The 26841-nt window shown below is 49.8% G+C and overlaps 2 protein-coding genes across 2 annotated transcripts; one reads left to right on the forward strand and one right to left on the reverse strand.

Annotated features, from left to right (window-relative positions):
- Nucleotides 1–647: 647 nt before the first annotated feature.
- LOC118090894 (germ cell nuclear acidic protein-like) lies at nucleotides 648–12448 on the forward strand. Its single transcript, XM_060279778.1, has 10 exons — nucleotides 648–802; nucleotides 2074–2111; nucleotides 3265–3325; nucleotides 3761–3832; nucleotides 5318–5775; nucleotides 7337–7505; nucleotides 7836–7977; nucleotides 8475–8613; nucleotides 9923–10127; nucleotides 11940–12448. Exons 1-10 carry the CDS (start codon nucleotides 747–749, stop codon nucleotides 12202–12204), a joined length of 1605 nt encoding a protein of 534 aa, XP_060135761.1. The 5' UTR covers nucleotides 648–746; the 3' UTR covers nucleotides 12205–12448.
- A 2139-nt stretch (nucleotides 12449–14587) lies between these two features.
- LOC132592764 (coiled-coil domain-containing protein 166-like) lies at nucleotides 14588–15601 on the reverse strand. Its single transcript, XM_060279779.1, has one exon. The coding sequence runs from the start codon at nucleotides 15599–15601 to the stop codon at nucleotides 14588–14590; it is 1014 nt and encodes a 337-aa protein (XP_060135762.1).
- Between the last annotated feature and the right edge of the window lie 11240 nt (nucleotides 15602–26841).

Here is a 26841-nt window from a genome sequence, read left to right on the forward strand (position 1 = left end):
ATTGAGGTTGGATGAAGCCCTCAGCTCCTGAAGGTAACGGGGCCCTTGATATGTCCAGCTGTCCTTTGTCCACAACAAATGGTCGCTGTTTTTTTCTGTGGAATATATGCTACATGGCAATTTATGGACCTCATCGGTATCTCAAGCCATTTGCACCTGCAGAATGTAGGCACCTTCTATCTAGAAAGGAGCAAACCAGGGATATTTGAGGCCCATGACTCCATCACAGGAGCCTACACAACACAAAACACGGTTGCTGTATGGAGGTTTTATTTGCTTGTTATCTTCTATTTTGGAAATGTACACCCAGGTTTTCTTTTTCCAAGAGAGGGGGGCGCTAAGCTAGAGCTTGTTGAGCTTCGACGTCAATCCCCCAAGGGAGCGGGGAGAACTTTCTCTGGACTCCTCCTCGAAGGCGGATGCATGGAGCAGCGAGGGAGAAAGCCCGTTCCGAGGGGACCCCCGGGGCCATCTAGTCCACCCCCGGCAAGGCCAGAGCTCCCAGGGGCCGCCTCCCGGCAGGCCTTTCTCCGCTCCCCTCCGCCCGGCGGGGCAGCGTGGGCCTCCCGGGGGGGGGACCGGAAGAAGCCCGTGGGGCGACGGGGCGAGGCTCCGGAAGTGCGTCATCCCCGCGCGCCCAGGCGGGAAATTCAAAGCGGAGGCGAGGCTAGCGACGCGCCCGAGGCTCCCTTCGCCGCAGTCTTCTTCCGGAGCTGGAAGACCCTCCGTCTCCCTCTCTCGGCCCCATGGCGCGGCGAGGGGGCTCCGCAGAAGCAGCGCGGCGGCCGAGCAGCAGCGCGAGGTAAGTCGCCCCGGACTCAGGACGCCTTGGCTGGGCAGACGGCGAGGGAGGTCGGCCCCTTCGGTAGAATAGAAATAGGGGGGGGGGGACGCCTTGACGTGGCGTAGGAGGAGAGAGGCTCAACTTCCCATGGAAAGGGTTAAACAAGTGAATAGTACAGATGAACTCAAAAGAGATGGCATTCATTCTGTTATTTGGATCTTCTTTTGGAAATATGGCCCCAATTCCATGGTCTGTGTTAGGCTGGGGTGTCTTAGTTGATGTGTGTATGATGCTGTAGGCTGCAAAAACCCAATAAAAAGTAGAAAAAGAAATGGAAACAAATCGACATCTACCGCCTTTAAATCTTTTAAGTTAATAGTGTTCAGTGGCATGGAGACATATATAGGTGCTCTTCTGAAGGGAATTGCGAGTGAAACATGTTTGCCAACCCTGGAGTAATTCTTGCCTTTCTGCATTGAAGATGAACGCCAGAAACATGAGAAGAGCTGCTACTGCAGGCCAAAGAGCCCCCCTAGCTCAGCCGCCTTCTCCAAGAGGCCTCCCAGATGCCCCAATGGCGGAAGCCCCTGGGCAGAACCCAAGAGCCCTCTCCCCATTTGTGACTCCCAGCAACTGGTATTCAGAAGCATCGCTGCTCCAACAAGGGAGGCAGAGCATAATCATTGTGACTCATAGTCATCGCTAGCCCTCTCCTCCTCTATGGATTTGTCCAATCTCTTTTAAAGCCATCTAGGCTGGTGGCCATCCCTGCCTCCTGTGGCAGGGAGTTCCAGAGTTTAACTTTGTGCTGCGTGAAGAAGCGCTTTCCTGAATCTTCCAATATTCAGCTTCCTTGGAGGGCCCAGAGTCCTAGGGTTGTGAGAGAGGGAGAAGAACCTTCCTCTGCCCCCTTTCTCCAGGCCATGCATGATGTATACTTCAGTTTCCACACTTTGTGTTTCCTTCCTCTGGCTGTTAAATTCAAACAGAGCCTTTTGACTTCCAACACAGACAGGCCATGGCATTGAGTTCTGAAGCTGCACTGAATGTACAGGCTCTGAGAGACTCGCTCACAGTGCTGAGGAGAGAGTCATCCACCAGAGCACTTCATAGTGAACCCATTGAAAACCAGCCAGTCTCCCATACTAAATTGTAAATGTCCGAACATTGTGTGCTCCTTGCCATATGCCACCGCAGTGAAGACTTTTGATTAAAGCTTCTTTCTGTGCATTTAGAATAGGGCTGTGCAATGGCTAGCCACTTTCCTTTTACTGTTGTCTGCTTTTCAGCTCAGCGAGTTCAAGCAGTGATGACGAGTTTGAAAACTGTAAGTAAAAGCTAATTTCCTCGGTGGGTCTAAAGATAAGTTATAGCATGAAAAAACCCCTCAGAAAAAGCTGCTTGTGTAGGAAAGAGAAGAAGCCAAGATGAAGCCCGGAGAAGGAGCTACAGTGGTACCTCGGTTTGCGAATGCAATCCGTTCCACCAAGACGTTTGCTCGTCGAAGGTACGCTTCTGCGCATCCGAGTGCCGTGGACCCCGGATGTAAATACTTCCGGGTCTGCGGCGTTCATAAACGGAGGTAGGCTTAAACCGAGGTTCTACTGTACCCTCATTCTCTGGGTTGCAGCAACCCAGAAACTTTTTCTTATGTACTGATAGGTTCCCCATCTATTACCCTTTTGCTCTCAACTAAAATTGGTTCTTTTCTTGCCTTAGGGGTTAACCTGGTCCCCAGCTTGATCAGGGTGCAGGGAGCCTTGTGCTTTCTTCAGATGGCTGCACTCTCCGCATCTCTTCTCACCCAACGAAAAGCATTTCTGCCCTCGACTGTCAGTCCTGTTTCTGCCATGGACCAGAGTCTCTTGGCCAAGGGTTTCTTCTGTTCTGTTCCACAGCTGCTGGGGTGAAGCCCTTTGGCTGGCAGGCAGATTCCCTTTCCCTGGAGCTCAGTAACAGAGGCCACCTGCATATTGATGCCGCCTAACATTGAAACGCAGCACAACTTCTTAGTAGGACTTGGTGGGATGCCACCCCAGGAGGGCAGGCTCAGGTGGGGGGGGGGGCTCAGCAGCAGCCTGCCATCTGCTTCTGGCTAATTTTGGGTCAACGGATGGGAGGAGGAGGAGTACGTCTGTAAAGATGAGCAAGCCTGACAGTTTAACCTGTGACCCGTCTCTGGTGGGTCCTCCTGGGTGCCCCAGAGGCCTGCTTAAATACACTGCATATAAACAGCCAGAAGAATCGCCAAATCAGATGTCAGTGGAATGTTCAGCCTCTCCTTTGAGGTCTTTCTGCTGGGAGCAGCTTTAGGCTGGCATCCGAGCCCCTTGAATGTGGACCCAGTTTGTTCCTTCATCCCTGGTTTCATTTAAACGCTGACTAGTTTTTTTTAAGCTGCCACCTTTGTGGGCTTTAGAAGAACAACTTTCAGGAAACAAAAAAATGACATTTCTCCCCCTTTCGTGGTTTTGACTTAGTTCTATCTAAAATGAAGACCCCCAAACCTGCATCATGCTGCATTCCAAGGACACAGAGCAGGTGGGTTATGCCAAAGGGGGGAGGGTTGGGTTGGGTGGGGTTTTTTCAAATTGGAAATTGTTTCAGCTGCCTTTAAGTGAGTAGAGCTCTGACTTGGCATGTTTATTTGAATTACATAAGCCCACAACTTACACACCTTTAACTTGTGTGTGTTCAGCTTCATGTCCTTGCCTTGCATAAATAAATTACGGTAGGGAGGGAGGGAGGGAGATAGAGAGGAGGTGGGCATCTGGGGAAAAAGACTATGGCAACCCCACCCACCAAAGAGCCCAGTGTGTGTTTGGACTATACAAAATTTTGTCTTCAGGCACGATCCTGGAATGCAACCCCTGTGTAAATTGTGGGCTTGCTGTATATTTCACAAACAAGACCACGGACTTGTTCTGCATCCTTGTTTGCCTCCTGACGCTGCTGCCTTCGTCTCTTATGTCCCAGATTGGACGATTCCAAGGATGATTTCTTCAGGTACCTCACAAGCAAATATGGATCTGGCAAAAAAGGCAAGTAGTAATGGAAAAACCCTGCTGCCAGTCAGAGGAGGCTGGCTGAGCTGTTCTGGTCCAAGGCAGGTCATCCATGTGTTTGTCCAGGGGGCAGAGTAGTGTCCTGGTGTGTGTGTGTGGGGGTCACTTCGAAATGGCCTTTCTCCTCCTCCCCCTCCCTCCAGGCTGTGTTTTACGACTCACGCAAGAAGCCTGCTCCCTCCCTGGGGACCCTGCGGAGCTCTGAACCTGGGGGGCAGTTGGTGGCCTCCTTTCACCCCACAGGAGTGCTGGAATTTGGGCCCTATGTTGGGGCAATATGGGATGGGTGATTTTATGGGATGGCTGTGATTTTTATTTGTGTGCCCCCCTTCCACAGTTCAAACCATGCTCAGGGCAGCTTACAACATAAAACAGTACGCCATTCCAACACAACAAAAATAGTCCTAAACGATACGTAAAACATTACAAAATCCAAAACTCATACTTACGGGACCGCCTCTCCTGGTATGTCCCGCAGAGGACCCTAAGGTCCATGAATAATAATAACTTTAAGGTCTGCTAGAGCCATAAAAATCCGAGCCGACCTAGTTAGTAGTGCCCAAAAATTTCAGGACAGAGCCAAAGATGATCCATTGCTACCATTTGCTGTACCCTCCCAAGTAGTGATACCTTCTTTTATCTAATAATTTTTATAATGGTTAAAGTGGTTGATATTTATATTTTAGATTGTATTTTAGATTGTTTTATGTATATATGTGTATGCTGCTCGAGAAACTTGGCAATGAACTAAACTAAACTAAACTAAACAAAACTAAAAGCTTAAAGGTCCCAGGACCTAAGGAAGCCAGACTATCCTCCACCAGGGCGAGGGCTTTTTCAGTGACGGCTCCAAGCTGGTGGAATGCTCTGTCCCACAAGACTAGAGCCCTGCGGGACTTGATCTCCTTCCGCAGGGCCTGTAAGATAGAGCTATTCTGTCTGGCCTTTCATTTGAATTAGCCTGATCCTCTATTCCCTTTTCTATGAAGAAACCCTTTCTGGGACCCCACATTTAAATTCTTCCCTGGTCTCCTTGCTGGCCCTGGTGATCATTCGATGTCTACTGACTGGGTTTTGGTTTTTTCTCCCAAAAATGACCCCTGAATTTTTTAATTTTGTTGATATTGATGCTGCATTTTATGTTGTATTCTATGCTGTTTTTAAGTCACATTTTAATCAATGTTTTATATTTGCTGTTAGCCACCCTGAGCCCGGTTTTTAAACTGGGAAGGGCGGGGTATAAATATATTATTATTATTATTAAACCAAACTGAACAATTTCCACACAAATCACAACAAAATCTAAAATAAGGATAAAAAAAGGAAAGCAGCCACAACCCTCTGCCCAAACTAAAATGCCCAGCAACATCCCAGCCCAAGAGCCTTGTAGTACTTCAGAGGAAGAGTGGAGTTGGGGCACTCTCATGTTCTCTAAATGCAGTGATTGATCTGCCCCCTAACCCTAACCCAAGAAGCGCCTGGGAAATGTTTTTTGCTGCCTTGCAGGCCCGCGATCTGCTCAGGTGCAAGAAGTGCCTGGAAAGGAGGCTGCTCCTTCTGCCTCGTTTCTGCCTCCACTTGTGTTCAGCGAGACCGACAGTGACGAGGACTCCGTCTTTGCCGAAGGCTCCCCAGGGAACCCCCAGCAGCCCAGACGAGCACGCCAGACCCCAAAGTGGACCTCGAGGAGCTTGCCACGCCCTGTCGCTCGCAGGGGCAGCCCCGATTCTCCCTTGAGCAAGGGGGAAAGGAGTGGTGCCCCGGAGCCGTCTGGAGGCACCGCCCGGAGCCAGGAGCCGAGAGCAAGTGCTATGCTGGGATCCGACACCTCCGACGAGGAGATGGACAGCCTCCTGGAGCGGCTGAAGCAGAAGATGGTCCTTTCTGCAAGGAAGGCAGCAGCGGCAGACCCCAAGGGCATCGCCGGTAAGAGAGGCAGCCCTGCTCCCACCCTCACCCTGGAAGAGCTCTGGGTCAGGAGGGGGCCGGGGGGGTGTAGGAGGAGGGGGCTTCCAGGGTCCTCCCGCCCTCAAACCCCATGGCCACAAATCGGAGATCTCTGTAGCTTTGGGCCTCCGTTTGGTTGGAGGAAAGGAAGTGGGGGGGTGTTTTGCGCAGACGTAATGTTATTTTTAAAAAGAGAATTCCTGGACTGCTTAGGAAAGGCTGGGGCCGCTCAGTCTTTCTCGGGAAGGAGAGTGAAGGCAGGCAGGGTCCTCAGCACCCATTCAACACCTTTTGGGGGTTGCAGGGCAAAGGGGGAGATTTCCTGAAACGGCAGCTGTAGAACCTTGTTTGCCTTGTGGAAAGTGGGAGCTTGAGGGGAAATGGAAGCAGCAAAGAATTTATGTATTTCTGTATGAGGGAGAAGAGCGAAAGCCAGCTAGATTGGACTCCCCGCCCCCAGGGTACCTGTGAGAAGCCATTTCTGGCTGGATCCTGTGCTGCTTGGGGCAGGTGTCCACAGGTGGCGGGTTGCACATCTCTTTGCCTGCGAGGCTCTCCGTACTGGAGCCGTGAAGAAGTGTCCTCCATGAGTACATTCTCCATAAGCTTGAAAACGATCTGCAGGACTATTCCCCTCACCCCCAGTCCTCTTCACACTGTCGTATAATTAGAAGTATCCTCATTTTAAGTAATGTTAGCACAGTCCTGGTCCCATCTTGTGTTAACAAGTTCTATCATTTAACATTCCCCTTTTAAACTTTCACAGCGGATAGGTTTGCCAGGCTTGTATAAGCCTCTAAAATAAGTTTCCTGGTAAATCCCCTTTTATTCCCTCTTAAAATAGACACAACACAGTCTTATATAAAAGTGAAAAATAGTTTCCTCACACATCCTGTTCACAAATGGATCCCAGAAGGCAGACTCAAGTTACAAAATATATACACCTGGAATCTATCCCATAAGGAGTTAGTTCCTTTCCAAGAGAGCATCTCAGGAAGGAGATGTTGCTTCTTTGAGGAATGGAGTCCGAGAGAGATGGCTGCCTCCCCTGTGCTGTTTTGTTACCTGCACAGGTGAGGTCATGCCCACCTCTAGTCACATGCAAAGGAAGTTTGTCCCAGCCCAGGAGGAAACAGGAAGTTCCGACTGGCTGGTCCAGCCATCCCCTTTTTATGTCCAGTCTAGGAATGTTGTATTTGACTGCTCTGTGTTTTACACCCGACAGGGGGCGTGGTTTTCTCTGCCTCCCGTAAGGGTGCAAGTCCTCTGGGTCACCTGAAGGGTTCAGGGCAGGCAGACGTGCTGCTTCTGCTGTGCACAAGGTGTTCACTGACCCTCTTGCGGGATATGGGGGTGGCCATGGGCTCAACATCTGCAGGTGTTTGACACTGCCGGACCCTTGATTGGGGAGCAGAAAGGGCTTGTGAAGCTCTTTGGCCATGTGCCCTGGGCGGCAGCTCTCAACCTGCAGACCAAGGACCTGGTGCTTCCACTTGGGGCCTTGCCTGCCTGTGCTGAACCTTTGGCTTGTGATTGGTAGAGAGAAGAAACGTCCCACCTCCCCTTGGAAGCACCCGCCCGGCTGTGAAGAGCGAGAGTGCCCTTCCCACGCGGCCCAGATCGCCTCTTCCGGCCCGGCCGATCTCTGCGCAAGCTCCGAAGAGCAAGGTGCTGGGTGACATCACCCCGTCCCACCAGACCCAGACGAGGTGAGCTCATCTTCCGCTCATGCTTCTGTTCCCAGATTTAGACTCTGGCAAAGCCGCTGGCCCCGGCATGAAGTGGTGAGCCTGGAAGATCCAGCAAGCCCTGAGAGCAAGGGGGGAGCCCTCTGCCTTCCATTCCTGTTGGCAGCCTGCAGGCTGGGATGCACGTTCTGTATCCGGACCCCAGTGTCTGTGGCTTCCACACAGAAGCTGCAGAAAAATGTGGTTGCTCAAGGCAGCCAAGGACTCCAAAAGGTTGGCAACCCTGGTGAGTTTGACGGACGGAGCCTGGGCTGCCCTTTCCTTCCCTCTCATGGGTCTTTGCCTCCTCAGGAGTTCCTGCCAGGTGCAGGGCTGCTTCTTGCAAGAGCTGTCTGACCCAGAATCCCAGCACGCGAAGCATTTCCGGAGAAGGAAGGGGGAGCTGGCCCAGACCCTCTATGAATTCTACAACCGTTCCGTGTTTGAGCAAAAGGTACAGAGCTGGAATGGGGTGGTTTCTGCATCGCTTCAAGCAGGTGGGCTGCTGGGTCTGGCTTCTGCTCGTGGCTGCCGACCACTTCTCTCTCCTCCTATGGATCCTGTGGCCTCTTGAGCAGATTTGGGGAAGGGAGAAGAAGGGCGGCAGCAGCAGCGAGGGGTTCCTTGCCTGCTGTATGAGCTGCCTCTGGACTCTTGCCTGGATTCCTGCATCAGCAAAGCTGAAGTCAAGAGTCCGGCAACTGAGTGGGTGCTGTGCAAAAGTAATGCTGGACAGAGAGGAAGGTGGTCTGGTCTCTGCTCCTCCCCAGAGCCAAGCTGCACAAAGAGGGCTTAGTGCACGCCTGCCCTGGGGAGTCAGGGAAATGAAAGACCGGCCAGCTGGGCTCCTCTGGTCTCTGGCCAGCCTGGCCGTCAGCTCAGAAGTCAGGAATGCAGCTCTAGGACCAAGGGGGGGGGAAACTAAGCTGCTTCTTCCTCTTGTCCTTTCAGTTGCCAGAAAAGATGGAGATTGTCTGGAACAAAAAGATGCGGAAAACGGCCGGGTGCTGTGTGAGTGGTCAGATGAAGGGCCCTGAGGGGCAGCGCTATGCCCGGATCATGCTCTCCGAGAAAGTCTGTGACTCTGCAGGCAAGTGGGGGGAGGGGGTCTTCCTGGGGTCCCGAAGCTCTGTTGAGTTGCTGCAAGGCTAATTCTGCGTTTGGGTGGCAGTGCACAGATTCAGATCCTGTAACTGGCTTATAAAGGAGCTTTGAGGTTGAAGTAGAGGGGAGTCTGGTGGTATTATTTTTATTTCCTTGTATCCAAATCCCACCTTTCTTCCACCCTGAAGCCCAGGGGGGTGTCCATGTGGCTCCTAGACCATCACCCATCCAGGCACTGATCAGACTTAGGTCTGCTTGATTTCAGCCAGGGTGGGGCCTTATCCCAGCCCACCAGGCCACATTCTGCCCCCCACCATAGTAGAATTGCTGGCTTGGCGCATTATCCTAAGCATTCCTCTTTGTATATTCTGGGTTAGCGTTAATGCCATACTGTAAATCAAGACACCAGGGGTAACATCTGAAGGCAGCCTTGTTTAGGGAAGTTTTTAATGTGTGATATTTTAATGTATTTTAATCTTTGTTGGAAGCCGCCCAGAGTGGCTGGGGAAATCCAGCCGGAAGGGGGGGGGTTTACAAATAATAAATTATTATATTATATAACAATGTATTAACAGACCTTGACCAAGCGTGGCTTGCTAGAAGCAGGCAAATTTCCCTTCCCCGGCTGGTTCTCTGGTCTCCTGGGTAGACTTGTTCAAGGAAGGGCAGTGCAAGGGAAGAAGGTGTGGGAAGGTGGGGAGTGGGGCTGGGCGATAGATTGAAAAATCATCCCAAACTGGGTTGAAGTCCATTTTGTGATATTGGTTTCATAATTCTTTCATGTCTCTGTGTGTTATGCAAAAATTATGATGCGGGGAAAACTGTGAAGCCAGCCAATGCCTCTCCATAGCTCCCTCCTTGTTTCAGGCGTTGTGATACAGTGGTGCTCGACTTACGAATTTAATCCGTTCCGAAGGCACCTTTGTAAGTCAAAAAATTCGTAAGTCGAAAAACGCCATTGGAAACGGAAAAATTCGTAATTCGAAGCAACCCTATCTAAAAATTCGTAAGTCGAAAAATCCCTATCTAAAACCGCCACAGATTTTTTACGGATGTCAAGGCATTCGTAAGCGCACAGCCATTACCCCTATTCATAAGTTGAAAAATTCGGTTGTCGAGTCGTTCGTAAGTCGAGGTACCACTGTATACCACTATATTGTGATGTTTAGCTGGTGATATATTGTGATGTTGAAAGCCAGAGATCTCCCAGCCCTCGTGGTGAGCCTGGTGCTTGTGCGCCTGCGCATAAACTGGAGTCACGTCTCCTCGCTCCATGACTCTCCTGTCTCATGCAGATCGACTTCGGGACACTCTGATCCATGAACTGTGCCACGCAGCTGCCTGGCTGATCCACGGGGTCCGAGACGGCCACGGTCGGTTTTGGCGCTTGTATGCGAAGAAGTCAGCTTTGGTCCACCCAGAGCTCCCAGTGGTGTCCCGATGCCACAACTATGAGATCAAGTACAAGTTCACCTACGAGTGCTGCCGGTGCAAAAACACGTGAGTGAGGATCGGGCCCTGTTCCTGGCGAGGCATTTCAGCCCCGGTGGGCAATTCTAACCCCCATCCTGCATCCTGGCTGGTAGATTACTTGGTATCCTGCCTCAGGTATTGCCGCTAGTCCTGAGTGAGGCCCATATCCTGTTCTAAGAGAGTCTCTGCATCTGCTATGGACTCTAAGAATCTCCTGCTTTCCAGGGCCCTGATCCTGTAAGCCCTAATGGTTTTGTGGGCTAACCCCACAGAAGGTGGTCAGACCCCACCCACCCTGCCCCCTGCACTTCAGCTTTTGGAATGAAGTTTGGAAGATATCCAGGTATATCGGATTTTACAGTCAGTGCCTTGTGAGGGAATTGGGAGTGTGGGGCTGCATCCTGGCCCCCAGGAAGAGTTTTCTCCACTCTTGAACTCTGCCCTGCTTAGCCCTTGAGTTCTACATCAGTTTGGTCTCCGTGGTGCGGATCAAGGGGAATGAGGGTTTGAGAGCTGAAGGAGAGCCCTGTGGCTGCTGGGTCAGGCCAAGGGGGCCCTTCTAGTCCCCCCTCCTCATCCCACAGAAGCCAGCCCAGGAAGCCCCCAAGCAGCAGAAAGTGGAGAGGGGAAAGCTTTTCTCCCTCTCATAACTCCTGAACCCGTGGACATCCAAGGACATTGGAAGATTCAGGACAGGCAAAAGAAAGTACTTATTTCTTCACATGGCACATAGTTTGTGGAATTCATTCCCACAAGAAGTAATGGCAGCCACTACCTTGGGGGGCTTCAAAGGAGGATTAGTCGAATACATGGAGACAAAATGCTCTCTGCTCCCTCCCCTGTCGGAGGCAGTAAATGCTCTGTTGGGAATCACAAGTGGGGAGATTTGCTGCTGCTTCTGGGACCTGGTGGGCACTTGGTTGGCCACTGAGGAGAACAGGATGCGCCCCTTTGGCCAGATCCTGCGGGCTCATCTGACGTTCAGTACAAGGTGAACCAAAGCCCATCCTCACCAGATGCCTAACTTAAAAATGCTCCCTGAAAAGTGCCAGGCTAAAGTGCCCAGTGAGGAGAGCATGGGCACCTCATAGAATAACAGACCTCCCAGGGCGGGAGTCATTATAGCAAAATAAAAGGGGTGCCCAAACCCCCAAAGTCCTCTGCCTCTCTTCCCACTGCTTCTCCATCGTTCATATAAAGCCAAGGCCAGAGCTCGACCTGGATGATGGTCTCCCTAATACTCTGCAGGAGGAGTAACATCATTGGAGTAGATAAGGACGTCTCATGGTGGCTGCAGAATTTGTCTTCCCGGGAATCATCAGGGAGATTCTTGGCCTCAAGGTTGAAAGCAGCCTGCTGAGGCTTGCTGTCTTGGACACAGCTGGGTGGCAACTGGTCCAGGGACCAGTTTGAAATTGGCTCCCTGTTTGGGGCCTCCCTACCTACCCAGAGAGACTAGCCAGGCCTGCTCACAACTCATAGTTCTAGGGGAATAGTTCTTTCAAGAAGGGCTTCTGTTGACCAACCAACCAACGTGTCTAGATTGGCTGATTGTGGGCCTGTTTTGGGCTCTGATCTGCATGATGAGCTCAAGCTGTTTTATTCTCTTTTCATGTGTATGGGTGGGTTTCATCCTGAAGCAAGACGAAAATCTCTGGAAAATAGAGTTGTCAGTTCACCTCCCTTTTGGTCCTTGCGACATCCAGTGGGGCATCAGGAGTGCTGGCCATGTGGCCTCTTGCTGAATCCAGCTCCCAGTTAGTGGGTTTCACTTCCGGCCGCCTCCTGCGCCCGCCTGCCTGCTGCTCCCTCAGGCCTCCTCTTGTCTTTGCTTTCCAGGATTGGGCGTCACTCCAAGTCTCTGGACACCCAGCGCTTTGTCTGTGCCCTTTGCAAGGGGCAGTTTGTGCTGTGCCAGCCCATGCGGAAGAATGGCACACCAGCGGAAGCACCACTCACACCCTTTGCAAAGTTTGTGAAAGAAAACTACAGCTCTGCTAGGCACTCGCAGAAGGGGCTGAGCCACGGAGACGTCATGAAGAAGCTCAGTGCAGATTTTGCTGCCCAAGTTTCTCTCGCCCCACAAGCAACTCTCCCACACTAGCAAAGGGTTGGGGCAGCAGCTCCAGACCCCTTGCTGTACGTCTGGGACGCTTTCCTTCCCAAGAAGCTAACCAGGTGGTGCTGGGGCCACCTCCTCAGGAACTGCCCAGTCTTCTCTTCCCTTCTTCCCCCATTCCAAATGTTTTTTTTTTACAATCCTAGCGTGTCTGATCGCATTTGTCCAGGGATTAAATCAGTTTGGTAACACGTTGAGTTATGAATAAAGCAAACTATTTGCGTGTCCCCTGAGTATTGTTTTCTTCCCAATTGTGCTTTTGAGCACAGATGACTCGCTGGAAGTCTATGGATTATCTCACACCTGCTCCAGCTGGTCTTCTGCCGCCTGTTGCATCTCGCGCGGGGGGGTGGGTGGTGGTGTCTGGAGGGCCTGACCACTCCTGTGATATGTGCCAGGGGCACACCTGTGGCGCAAAGGCCATTTCACGACCAGGGAGGTAAGCTCTAGCCAGGAGGTCATCATATACCCCCCTCCCAACATGAGCGGGACGTCTCTGTCACCCACCCCATCTGAGAAATACTTTCTTACTTGCTTGTGCTATTTGAGAAGCCTGGAGCAGGCCAGTGCTACCTAAATCGGCCAAGAAACAAACGCCGCCACCTAAGATTGGGCTGGGAAGTGGGGGCTCTGTGCTTTGTGCTATGGCGGCTTCAGAGTGGGATGTGGTGATCCTGGCTCCCAATGCAGTAGAGATGCAGTGCCAGAATCTCACCACTTGGCTTGTAGCTCCTTGTTTGGGGCAATCTATGTAGGAAGATAATCACATCCTTGCAGCTAAGATGTCTTTGATTCAGAAAGAAAATAAGGATGGGAGACACCTAGCTTGAGAGCAGTACATGTGAAAAGGATCTAGGAGTCTTGGTAGACCACAAACTTGACATGAGTCAGCAGTGTGATGCAGCAGCTCAAAAAGCAAATGCAATTCTGGGCTGCATCAATAGGAGTATAGCATCTAGATCAAGGGAAGTAATAGTACCACTGTATTCTGCTCTGGTCAGACCTCACCTGGAGTACTGTGTCCAGTTCTGGGCACCACAGTTCAAGAAGGATACTGACAAGCTGGAACGTGTCCAGAAGAGGGCAACCAAAATGGTCAAAGGCCTGGAAACGATGCCTTAAGAGGAACGGCTTAGGGAGCTGGGTATGTTTAGCCTGGAGAAGAGAAGGTTAAGGGGTGATATGATAGCCATGTTCAAATATATAAAAAGATGCCATATAGAAGAGGGTGAAAGGTTGTTTTCTGCTGCTCCAGAGAAGCGGACACGGAGCAATGGATTCAAACTACAAGAAAGAAGATTCCACCTAAACATTAGGAAGAACTTCCTGACAGTAAGAGCTGTTCGGCAGTGGAATTTGCTGCCAAGGAGTGTGGGTGGAGTCTCCTTTGGAGGTCTTTAAGCAGAGGCTTGAAAACCACCTGTCAGGAATGCTTTGATAGTGTTTCCTGCTTGGCAGGGGGTTGGACTGGATGGCCCTTGTGGTCTCTTCCAACTCTATGATTCTATGTGTAGAACTACTTTATGCTACGGTACTTATGAATAAGACTGTGGTGTCTATTCTTTTTGGAGGGATCTCTTACCAGGAGTAATAGAACATATCTCAATCTGAGCAAGCCAGATTGAATTGTTTATTGTCTTAAGAGGCTCACACGAGTCTGCAACCGGTTTTCTGCTGCATAAGAAGGGGAATGCCCTCTGCTATATAAAGAAACTTGCTAGCGTGAGTTAGGAAGGCTATTATTAATACATCCTCAACATTCCCACAGAGCCGCCACAGCCAATGCTCAGGGGTGATGGGACCAACAATACCTGCAGTGCCACAGGTTCCCACCCCTTCCACTAATGTAAGTTTGTGCTACTAATGCACTCAACTACGAACCCTCTTTGGCCATTGCCCAGAGGAGGCAGCAGCCTGTGTTGCCCAATGTTTTGCAGCCTCTGCCTCCTGAAGCGGGCAAGGGCTATTGCCCGAGGGCTGGTGGGTGGCAGCAGGCTGCCTCAAGAGCCTATGAGAGGGCGCAGGTCTTGCTGCTGGCTGTGAGGCCAATGGGCTTGCCTGGGAGTAAGCAGAGGCGCAGCAACCTCTTCCTCCCGCTTGCCCTGAGACCCCCATAAGAGGACAGGAAGCTGCCATCCAGCACTGATGCGCATCCACACACATCCTTTTAATTGAGGGGTGGGGGTTTGGTCCATGTTTCCTGCCGCCTCGGATACGAAGCGAAGAGCAGAACGCATGAGCTGCTGCACTCTCCAATCCCCGAACTGCTGGTTGCCTGTCTCTGAGCCGGGATTTCCGCCTCAGCTTTCAGAAGTCTGCACTCAGGCCTTCTCACCTTTGCTCACACGCCTGGAAACCGCTCCCTCTCTCAAGACTGCTGGCTGCTTGTGGGCATCACTTTCTGCTTGGGGCTGCTCTTGGGGCTCCAGAGTGGTGGCAAACCTTCAGCGGAAGCTGCTTGAGCATCCCTCTTTGCGGGCCCTTGAGCGCTCGCGCCCCGAGAGGCGTTTTGCCCGCTCTTGGGAGGCTGGCTACTGGGAGTGGGGCCGGTCTTCTGAGCCCCCTGTTCCTGGAGCCAGCGGCGCTTGTGCGCCAGGCCCTTACCATACTGGAGCTCCCGCAGGAGCTGCTCCTTCTGCTCTCTCAGCTGCTGCCGGACGGCTTTCAGGCCTTTAGCTCGCTGGATGAGGCCGAGTAGCTCGTTGCGCAGCTGCCTGTTCTCCTCCTTGACTCGGTTGGTGTGCTGGATGAGGCTGCGCACGGCTTCCTTCTCGGCCTTCTTGGCCAGAGCCTGGACCTTCTGGTCTGCCTGCACCTCATACTCCGCCTTCTGGTGCAGGTACTTGCTCTTGAGCAAGCGCATTTGCTCCGAGTGCTGGATCTTCATGGCCAGCAGCTCCTTCTCCAGCTCCCGGATGCGGCTGAGCTGCTCTGTCTGCAGCTCCTTGAAGGGCTTGAGCTCCTCCACCTCCTTGGTCATGAGGGAGAACTTGGTCTCCATCTCAATCAGCTGGCTCCTCATCTCCGTCTCCTTGTCCGTGTACTGGGAGGTCAGCTCCTCCTTCTGCTTCAGGACTGTGGCCAGGTCAAAGAGGTTTTGGTCATTGAGGGTTGTGATGAAGTCCTGGCAGCGGACAGCACGCCTGTTCAGGTAGCTCTGGTAGGCCTTGCTGTTCAGCCGGATCTCCTGCGCTTCCTTGTCCAGGAGCTCGTTTCTGCTCTGGAACTGCTCCACCCGTTCCGTGTAGGTGTGGATGTGCTCCGCCAGGATGACAGACTCCTTCTTCAGAGTCTGTTCTTGCTCCGTCAAGAGCGGCCCAGTCATGCTCAGGCTCTTGGCGATGCTCTTCCGAGATTTCGACTTGGTTCTCTTTGTCGCCATGCTGTGGCAGGGTCTGCCCTCTGAGGCACTGACAAAAGAGAAATGCAATGGGATTTTATTTTAAATGTTTTGGTACCACGTTCTGGGGTACTGAAGTCCTCAGTCAAGTTTCTAAAAGCAGCAACATACAAACAATCAGTTTCAATAGAAACAGAATTTTTATGAACTATCATTTGAACTGTTGATGATATTTTGGATCTGCACTGAACCAGCACCATTATCCATGTGTCATGGACTGGTTGGGCACAGAGGAATTGTGGGAGGAACCAACTGGGGAACTGCCAGGGGAAGAAGGCTCAGAGTCGGGGGCTTGGTGGTGAGACGACAATGAGTGGGAAGAGGGTGAAGAGGGAGCAGACTGGGGGAGGAGGTGGCAGAAGCTGAAGAGGTGCCAGGATTTAGTGAGCAGGGGGGATGGGGTCTGTGGCAGAGTGAGGTCTAGTATCAGAATCAGAAGCGTAAGCAGGAGAGCGGGCTGAGGGAGGCCAAGAGGCAGAGATGAGTCAGGCTGGTGAAGAAACACAAGTGTCTTCCACACACCCACACCCTGCTGTGACAAGCTTTCCTCCCAGGATCAGGAGAGGCATGAAGCAAGAGGAGTATAGGCAGAAACACAGGTGCCATCTCAGATTGCTTGGGAAGGACCTGGCAGAGGAAGGCCCTTAGCTGTGGGAAGGTGGGGACTTTCTGGCTCCACAACTGCCTCATAAGGATCAGACCTACCAAGGAAGACTTGCTGTGCTCATTAGGCTTGGTCCTCCTGTTAGTTAACTTCACCCACTCCGGGTGATATACTGCTTGCTGGCTCCCTCCTGACATCACATGAGAATGGTCAGAAGCATTTGAGGCATGTATAAAAAGAGTTGGAGAGAGAGGGAACTGGGTGCCCCCCCCATGGAGCTCTCCATGAGCAAGGGGCTGTTTGCCAGATACGGGGCTGGAGGGGGAGGTGCTCCACAGCACCCAGTCCATAAGGATGTAGTCAGCATATCTCTTTCTTGAGCTGAGCACTTGAAAAATGCAGCTATGCCAGAATGCATGATCTGAGAGATTTTGTTCTGGGTATCTCATAAGACCTATTTGCTTGGCTGGCCTTAAAGCTAGCTCAGAACCTGATTAGTGCTTTGTGCTGAAGCTTCTTCAATTGATTGGGTTTTCGCTGTGCATTATGTTAATTTAAAATTTATTAAAATACAATGAAGGGATGGGGCAAAAAGTAAATGCCCTCTATTAAGTTTTTTTTGACAGAGAAGCTAAGGGATTTCCCTGTTGTTTCTCAGGCTGTGACACCCTTACTTATATCAAAAGACACTCACTTTCACTAATAGTTGTTGTGAGGATCTTGGTTCTTGGCTTCTGTGAGTATAAGAAACTGCTAATCCACCTAAGACCACTTTCCAGATGTTTCCTTTCAACATACAAACACCTGAAGACTCCCTTTTATGTTGGACTCCCTTTTCAGTTAGAAATCTTTCAAAGTTATTAGAGGTAAATTCACCTCCTCTGTTTGACTGCACTCCAGTTATCTTTGCATCATATTTTGCTTCCACCCAGTTTACAAAATTCGCAAACCTCTATTTAGCTTCTCCTTTAACAAATAAATGAACCCCAAATGCAAGAAATTGTCAACAATTATAAGATTAAATTTAGCTCCTCACAGAGTTTTCTGGAATGGATCTGCTCAATCTATATGCAGAAGTTCTAGAACTCGCTTAGGATTTCTTTCACATTTTGTGTTAATTGGAGCTGTTGTTGATTTACACTCCCTCAGCATTTACAGAGTCTACCTTTACAATGTGGGCAGAGAAACACCCCCTTTTCCTCTGTAATTTTCTTTCTCTATCTGTAGATTTGTAATCCAAATGTTTCCTGGGGCAATTTCCTTTAAGGTGATTGCCTGATCCACAGTTGTAGCACCTACAGATTCCATAAACTTTCAATGTGTTGTCACTCTTTCTTTCTTCTACATTCACTTCTTTATTTTGGCTTGTTGAAACAGCTCTCTGCCATCTTCCCTTGCTCCTGTCTTCTTTCCCATTCATATAGTTGCTGCCTGCTGTTTTTCTCACGTGCAAATTCTTTAAAGTAGTCCAAACTTCTTCTGCAGTTAACAGCCCTCTAACAGTCAGTAACTGGCTGTCTTCCAGATCAATAATTATTGTGTCTCTTGCTCTCTCCTCTCTGTGAAGCCATTCAGGAGAAAGTAAAAGTAAAAAAAGGTAAAGGACCCCTGGACAGTTAAGTCCAGTCAAAGGTGACTGTGGGGTTGCGGTGCTCATCTCGCTTTCAGGCCAAGGGAGCTGGCGTTTGTCCACAGACAGCTTTCCGGGTCATGTGGCCAACAGGACTATACCACTTCTGGTGCAACGGGACACTGTGACAGAAACCAGAGCGCATGGAAACACCATTTACATTCCTGCTGCGGCAATACCTATTTATCTACTTGCACTGGCATGCTTTCGAACTACTAGGTTGGCAGAAGCTAGGACATAATAATGGGAGCTCACCCCATTAAGGGGATTCGAACTGCCGACCTTCTGATTGGCAAGCTCAAGAGGCTCAGTGGTTTAGACCACAGCGCCACCAGCTCCCTTCTCAGGAGAAGGAGGGTCTGAAGGTGGGTCATTCATACAGGGTCTCCAGAGCAGCATCTCCATCTTGGCACACCAACTGGCATAATTATTTTCTGTTAGTTTCTCCATACTCAGAGACACAGACATCATGAAACTTGCTTGCTTCCCTCCTGCAGTTAAACGTTCTGCAGCTTCCAAAACCACTTAGCCACATAGGATTCACAGACCCCCTTTGCCCCCGAGTTATCTGCAAAAATTTCCTTGACTGTGATGAGTTCAGATTGCTGGTTTCCAAAGTGTGGGGTTGATTTCAGGAATTCTCTTATTGCTCTCTAGTGCTACCTGCTGCCCACCCTGGGCCCATAACCTTTGTTGGTTGTGCTTCTGCAGCACAGCAGGTTCCCCTCGGACCCCAGTGCTGAAGTAACCACTTCTCAGAGAGACTGAGGAAGATGAGTTTTTCATTCAGAGGTAGCATTTAGATGAGCCAACAGGCAACCAGTCTAATGTAAGGATTTAATACAAAGTCTCATTCTCTCACATACAAGAGGGTGCAGTCCTTTAAGTACAAGAAAATGGTGCACTTGTTACAGGAGTCCAAGGTTGCTTGCCTGTCACTTTGTTCTCCTGGTAGCAGAGGATGCTTCCTAGCAGAAAGTTCTCCAGTCTCTTTCACTCTGCAGCAATTCACCCAGCCAGCTGTAATCCTCCTGCTGCAGGTCCCTGACAAAATGCTTGACATTCACACTATCTCCTCAACCTCCGACAAACTCTGCATTATCCTCTCACACCCAACTCTACACCTCTGCTAGCTTGCATACACAGTTCCCTTTTAAGGAGACTGTTCACGAGAGTCACAAGACAAAACACACTGACTCAGAAGCTGGACCTTAGTTATAGCCACCTGTTTCACAGCTGTCGCAGTTAACTCCTTTATGTAATTTATCCTTTGTAAAACACAATGGTAACACATATACCAACAATGTGTTGGTATATTGGTAACAATGGTTGGGACGCGGGTGGCGCTGTGGTCTAAACTGCAGAGCCTAGGGCTTGCTGATCAGAAGGTCAGAAGGTTGGCGGTTTGAATCCCCATGATGGGATGAGCTCCTGTTGCTTGGTCCCTGCTCCTGCCAACCTAGCAGTTCGAAAGCATGTCAAAGTGCAAGTAGATAAATATGTACCGCTTCGGTGGGAAGGTAAATGGCATTTCCGTGCACTGCTCTGGTTCGCCAGAAGCGGCTTTGCCATGCTGGCCACATGACCTGGAAGCTGTACGCCGGCTCCCTCAGCCAGTAAAGCGAGATGAGCGCCGCAACCCCAGAGTTGTTCGCAACTGGACCTAACGATCAGGGGTCCCTTTACCTTTATACCAACAATGACTTTTTGAGCAACCTTTTTGGAGAGTGTCAGGAGTATGGGCAGGAGTCAGGCTCTGGGGCCTGTAGTGCTTTGTAGGACTGGGGCCTGCCTCAGCTTGTGCTGGAGAAGCAAGGAGTGGCCACTCAGGTGAGGCCACTTGATACTCACTGCACCTGGTGGCAGGAACTGGGAGGGATAAAAGCTCAGTGTTTCCCTTCAGCTCTTTGCCACAGCAACGCTATTCCCGCCTTGTTGCATCTGGCCTCTTGCTCCTTGCTCCTTGGACCCTCGCCCTGCCGACGCCTTGCTCCTTGACTCCCAGACCTTCGCCTCCTCCTTGACCCTGCGACTGCCTGCTGCTGGACCCTCAGCCCTGCACCTGTTCCTGCTTCTACACCACCATCTTGCCTCTGGTCCTGACGTCCTCAGCCAGGGCTTCAACCGCCCGCTGACCGGACTGTGACAGAGAGGCACCATAGCCTGATTTGCATGTGGAAGGAAAGAAAGAAAGAAAGAAAGAAGGAAAGAAATCCAAGTTCCATCCCTGGCATCTCACCTAGCAGGTGGTGAGAAAGACCCTTCTCTGCCTGAGGTTTGGGAGAGCTGGGACTAGGCTCAAAAGCTATTCTGGGCTGGATGAACCTGACCTGGTCCAAAGCCTTGGGCAAGTCACCCAACAGGTGCCAAACAATGATGGCTCTTGTCATAGTGCCCGGCCAAAATGTCTCGTTTTAACACTGCAAGGACTAACAAGGAGACTGTGGTCTGAAGATAAGTAAGACTATACCTATCCTGCCCTGTGCTGAGGTGCAAAGGAGATCTGCTTCAATGCATTTCTGAAGTTGGGAGAGGGGTGGGCAGCCCCCAGGCAGCTGTGAGAGAATCTGAGGCTGAAGGAGGGGGTGTTTCCTCACCTTTCCTCCAAGCAATGGGTGCTGGTGGTGCTGGCAGTGGGGACAAGTCTGGAGAACGGAGGTTTCTGTTAATATGGGCCCTGCTAAACCTGAGGAACTATCAGCAGCAGCAGCAATCCTGAGGAAGGAGCAGAGCAGCTGCCATGAAGGGCAAGCTCAATTCTGTGCCACTTTGTAGAAACGTCTTGAACATTTTTGCCCCACCAGAGTGTCAGTCATGCGAGACGTTGGCCTCTTGGATGATGGACTCTCCTGAAAAGCTAAAAGGCAAAAAGGACACTCAAGAGAAGAACTCTGGTGTCACAATGGAAGTGGAATCATCACATTGTTGAAAATGGAAGGTGTCCCAAGAGCAGAAAACCATCAGAACCATCAGAACCATGGGCTCAAGAGAAGAAGTCTGGTGTCACAATGGAGGTGGAATCATCGCATTGTTGAAAATGGAAGAGAGGAGCCCTACTGTTCTAGGCCAAAGCCCCCACCCCAAGCCCTGACCACTTTGTCCACACAGGCAGAATTGGGAACACTTCTACAAAGCTGCAGAACTCTCCAAGATGGAGAGCATCTTACTGCGAGTCCTGGAGGACCTGCTCCCTGCCCAGAGGTGTACTTAAGGGTTAGTGAATTTGGCCCCCGCCAAGGGTGCTGGCCTGGGGGGAGAAAGAATCACATTGCTGCTTGGCCCCCTTGGGTTGCTGGTGGTGGGCCGAGGGCAGTGGGAGAGCAGACGGGATCTTACTGGAACTTGAAGACTGGGCAGGTGAGGGGCTTAGTTCTGAGTAAATGGGCCCAGGAGTAGGCTGGGAAGCTGAACTGCCCAGCTCTTCCCAAACCCCTTGATTCCCATCCACCTTTGCCATGTGAAATGTTTTAACAATGACTTTGTAGCAAGGGCATCTCTCTCTCCCTGACCTCCACTCCCAAATCTCCATTTCGGCTCTTATTTCAATGACTTTGTAGCAAGGGCATCTCTCTCTCCCTGCCCCCCACTCCCAAATCTCCATTTCGGCTCTTATTTCACCTCTTCCGTTTTCAGACAAGACTTTGGTCAAAGGAAGAGAGAGAAGAACAGGAAGCCCTTCTTGGGAGCCTCCTTGGGAGGCTTCTAAACAGAGGTTGGATGACCATCTGCCATGGAGACTTGAGGCAAACAGGAGAACCTAAAGAATGTACAGGACTTGTTGGCGTGCAAAGAGGAGATGTAGTGGTGGAGGAGAGGAAAACTGAGACAGACAAAGAAAGCTGTTTTGTTGATGTAAGAAATAAATGCCTTTATGGTTGGAGAAGATGGGGCACTATCACAAATGGTGGGCTTCAAAGGGAGAGAGATGAATGCATAGCAAGAAGCTTCAGGGTCACTAATAACTGTTGTGAGGAAGAATTGGGGAAAGTGCAGAAATAAGGGCTATAATATTAAGATTGTTATAAGCAAAAATCTGCCCGTATTCCCTTATGGGGTACACAAGAGCCCTTATTGGGTTCTCCATCGGTCGGAGATATAAGAGAGGCCAACCAGAGAATTTTGAGAACCAAAGCCTTTAATTTTGCTGTTGCAACAGGGTCCTTCCCCTCACGCAGGAGAACAAGGAAGGAACCCAGAAGAAAAGAGAACCTCCACTTTTATCAGTTTTCCCATCACCAAGAAACACCCCCAATACATCATTCCTACATCACAGCTATGTAATCAATACCTCACAAAAAAGGAGGGTTCAAGGTAGAAATCTGAAGATCTGATGGAATCCTGGGAAAGAATGGAACAACGAGAAATGGACAGTTCTGGACTTCTAATGAGAATAAAAAATTAAGAACTACTTTGGGGCAGAAAAAGATGAATCTGTGGTGTCTGAGAAGAATTGCGTTTGGCAGACTGCTTAGCAACTCTTTAATGTGATACAGCTAGGTGTTTTGCTGTAGTGTGTGCTTCAAATAATTGGAATGATTATAATATATATAATTGGCAGATGGAGAATTAGAAGTCCCTCTTTCTTCTTATTCTCTTTCTTTTTTAATTTAGCTGTTTTTGACTCTTAGAAGTCCTCTAGCTTGGATTGATGAAGACATACACAGGAAGGGGACAGATGGAAGATGGGGGCCCCAAGTGGAAGGCAGGGAAAGAAAGGATCTCCTGGGGGGGGAGAAGCAGAAGCTCCCAGGTGAAAGCAGGGAGGGTCTACCTTTCTGTGTATGGATAAAGACAGGATGTAATTGATGGCAGAAAGTGAGGAGGAATTAAAGAACCTTTTAATGAGGGTGAAAGAGGAGAGCGCAAAATATGGTCCTGAAGCTCAACATCAAAAAACCCAAGATCATGGCCACTGGTCCCATCACCTCCTGGCAAATAGAAGGGGAAGATATGGAGGCAGTGAGAGATTTTACTTTCTTGGGCTCCTTGATCACTGCAGATGGTGACAGCAGTCACGAAATTAAAAGACGCCTGCTTCTTGGGAGAAAAGCAATGACAAACCTGGACAGCATCTTAAAAAGCAGAGACATCACCTTGCCGACAAAGGTCCGTATAGTTAAAGCTATGGTTTTCCCAGTAGTGATGTATGGAAGTGAGAGCTGGACCATAAAGAAGGCTGATCGCCGGAGAATTGATGCTTTTGAATGATGGTGCTGGAGGAGACTCTTGAGAGTCCCATGGACTGCAAGAAGATCAAACCTATCCATTCTGAAGGAAATCAGCCCTGAGTGCTCACTGGAAGGACAGATCCTGAAGCTGAGGCTCCAATACTTTGGGCAGCTCATAAAAAGAGAAGACTCCCTGGAAAAGACCCTGATGTTGGGAAAGATTGAGGGCACTAGGAGAAGGGGACGACAGAGGACGAGATGGTTGGACAGTGTTCTCGAAGCTACGAACATGAGTTTGACCAAACTGCGGGAGGCAGTGGAAGACAGGAGTGCCTGGCGTGCTATGGTCCATGGGGTCACAAAGAGTCGGACACGACTAAACAACAACAACAACAACAATTATCCATCTGAATTTTGCCCTAACACCATCATATCGCGAAAGTCATTCAAGGCTGCCACAGGCATCATATTATTACAATAATCCTTTAAATATTTCTATACATATCCCATTTCCTAACAAAATAAAAATAAAATAGAAAAATTCCTTCCAGTAGCATCTTAAGAGACCAACCACGTTTGTGATTGGTATCTGAAGAAGTGTGCATGCACACGAAAGCTCATACCAATGACAAACTTAGTTGGTCTCTAAGTGCTACTGGAAGGAATTTTTCTATTTTATTTCTATTTTGTTTCTTATAGCAAAATTCCAGCTTAAACTGAAGAAAGTAGGAAAACCCACTGGGCCAGTAAGATACAATCTGAATCAAATCCCTTATGAATTCACAGTGGAAGTGAGGAACAGGTTTAAGGATTTAGATTTGGTGGACAGAGTGCCTGAAGAACTATGGATGGAGGCTCGTAACATTATACAGGAGGCAGCAACGAAAACCATCCCAAGGAAAAGGAAATGCAAGAAAGCAAAATGGCTGTCCAACGAGGCCTTACAAATAGCGGAGGAGAGGAGGCAAGCAAAATGCAAGGGAGATAGGGAAAGATACAGGAAACTGAATGCAGATTTCCAAAAAGCAGCAAGGAGAGACAAGAGGGTCTTCTTAAATGAGCAATGCAAAGAAATAGAGGAAAACAATAGAATGGGGAAAACCAGAGATCTGTTCAAGAAAATTGGAGATATGAAAGGAACATTTCGTACAAAGATTACCATAATCAAGGACAAAAGTGGTAAGGACCTAACAGAAGCAGAAGACATCAAGAAGAGGTGGCAAGAATACACAGAGGAATTATACCAGAAAGATATGGAGGTCTCGTACACCCCAGGTAGTGTGGTTGCTGACCTTGAGCCAGACATCTTGGAGAGTGAAGTCAAATGGGCCTTAGAAAGCACTGCTAATAACAAGGCCAGTGGAAGTGATGATATTCCAGCTGAACTATTTAAAATTTTAAAAGATGATGCTGTTAAGGTGCTACACCCAATATGCCAGCAAGTTTGGAAAACTCAGCAATGGCCAGAGGATTGGAGAAGATCAGTCTACATCCCAATTCCAAAGAAGGGCAGTGCCAAAGAATGCTCCAACTACCGCACAATTGCGCTCATTTCACACGCTAGCAAGGTTATGCTTAAAATTCTACAAGGCAGGCTTAGGCAGTATGTGGACCGAGAACTCCCAGAAGTGCAAGCTGGATTTCGAAAGGGCAGAGGAACCAGAGACCAAATAGCAAACATGCGCTGGATTATGGAGAAAGCTAGAGAGTTCCAGAAAAACGTCTACTTCTGCTTCATTGACTATGCAAAAGCCTTTGACTGTGTCGACCACAGCAAACTATGGCAAGTTCTTAAAGAAATGGGAGTGCCTAATCACCTCATCTGTCTCCTGAGAAATCTCTATGTGGGACAAGAAGCTACAGTTAGAACTGGATATGGAACAACTGATTGGTTCAAAATTGGGAAAGGAGTACGACAAGGTTGTATATTGTCTCCCTGCTTATTTAACTTATATGCAGAATTCATCATGCGAAAGGCTGGACTAGATGAATCCCAAGCCGGAATTAAGATTGCCGGAAGAAATATCAACAACCTCAGATATGCAGATGACACAACCTTGATGGCAGAAAGCGAGGAGGAATTAAAGAACCTTTTAATGAGGGTGAAAGAGGAGAGCGCAAATTATGGTCTGAAGCTCAACATCAAAAAACCAAGATCATGGCCACCGGTCCCATCACCTCCTGGCAAATAGAAGGGGAAGAAATGGAGGCAGTGAGAGATTTTACTTTCTTGGGCTCCTTGATCACTGCAGATGGTGACAGCAGTCACGAAATTAAAAGACGCCTGCTTCTTGGGAGAAAAGCAATGACAAACCTAGACAGCATCTTAAAAAGCAGAGACATCACCTTGCCGACAAAGGTCCGTATAGTTAAAGCTATGGTTTTCCCAGTAGTGATGTATGGAAGTGAGAGCTGGACCATAAAGAAGGCTGATCGCCGAAGAATTGATGCTTTTGAATTATGGTGCTGGAGGAGACTCTTGAGAGTCCCATGGACTGCTAGAAGATCAAACCTATCCATTCTTAAGGAAATCAGCCCTGAGTGCTCCCTGGAAGGACAGATCGTGAAGCTGAGGCTCCAATACTTTGGCCACCTCATGAGAAGAGAAGAATCCTTGGAAAAGACCCTGATGTTGGGAAAGATTGAGGGCACTAGGAGAAGGGGACGACAGAGGACAAGATGGTTGGACAGTGTGAGGGACAGGGGATATCGCGAAGTCCCTCCCCTCCTGAGTTCAAGCCCGTCCCCGAGCAAAGGGGAAAGCAGGGAGAGTTCCGATTCCAGTGGGGAAGCAGGAAGTCGTGTCCGAGGCTCAGGCAAGGTAGAGGAGCCAGGGTCCCAGGTGGGACAGGAAGGGGCAAGCAAGGGGGGAAGACCCATCCCTCCAACTCCAGAATTACGCAGGAAGAGGAGGGGCAAGAGGATGGGTCTGCCAAAGCTTTTGTGTTGGAGAAAGACGCGCCAAAAGCCATTAGGAGGTTCTGAAACCGACTGACAACATCGCTCCGTGTAAATAGCAATGACTTGAGCACTGTAAATACGCAGCACCAATAAAAGAATAAAATGCAGAGCTGCGTAGCGTCGTTACTCTGAAGTAGTCCACTCCGGCCACTGTGACAGCAACCTCCTAATCATTTTTGGGCTACTTCGGAGTTGCCGGGATGAGCGTGTCCGAGGCGGAGAAGTGGCGGCAGATCGCTGAGCAAGCCCAGCTAGAACTGCAACAGCTGTCGCTGCAGGCGCAGGGAGAATTGAAGGCAGCTAAAGAGGAGACTAAGAAGGTCCAGGACGACCGGCTACAACTTGCGGAACAGGTGAGAGAGCTCCAGGAAAAAGAGCAGCATTTAAGGGCGGTGGCGGTAGACCTCCAAAACAAGCTGGATGCAGAGAAAAACAAGGCGGGAGGGGCTCCCCAAGTCCAAGTGCTGCCAGGAAGGAGAGCAGGGACCCTTGTAAGCAAGTTCAATGGAGACCCGAAGGAGTTTCAGGGCTTTGAGACTGAGATCGTGTATGCTCTTGAGCTGCACCAGAATGAGTTCCCCGATGATGAGCACAGAGTAGCGTTTATTGTGGAACATCTCACCGGAGCAGCCAGGGAGTGGCTAAGACCATTAATCGCAACCAAGAATCCTTGCATGAAAAATGTCCAACAATTTCTAGAAGGTTTGAGGACGATGTATTCGTCCGATAGTCATTTGGACCAGACTAAGGAGGAACTGCATAATTTACGCCAAGGAAATATGACAGTTCGCGCATATTGGGCGAAATTCACCATGCTGGTGCACAGACTGGGGTGGGTTTTGGATTCGCCTCCCATGCA

Source organism: Zootoca vivipara, chromosome 10 (genome assembly GCF_963506605.1).
Source record: "Zootoca vivipara chromosome 10, rZooViv1.1, whole genome shotgun sequence".
Taxonomy (NCBI): domain Eukaryota; kingdom Metazoa; phylum Chordata; class Lepidosauria; order Squamata; family Lacertidae; genus Zootoca; species Zootoca vivipara.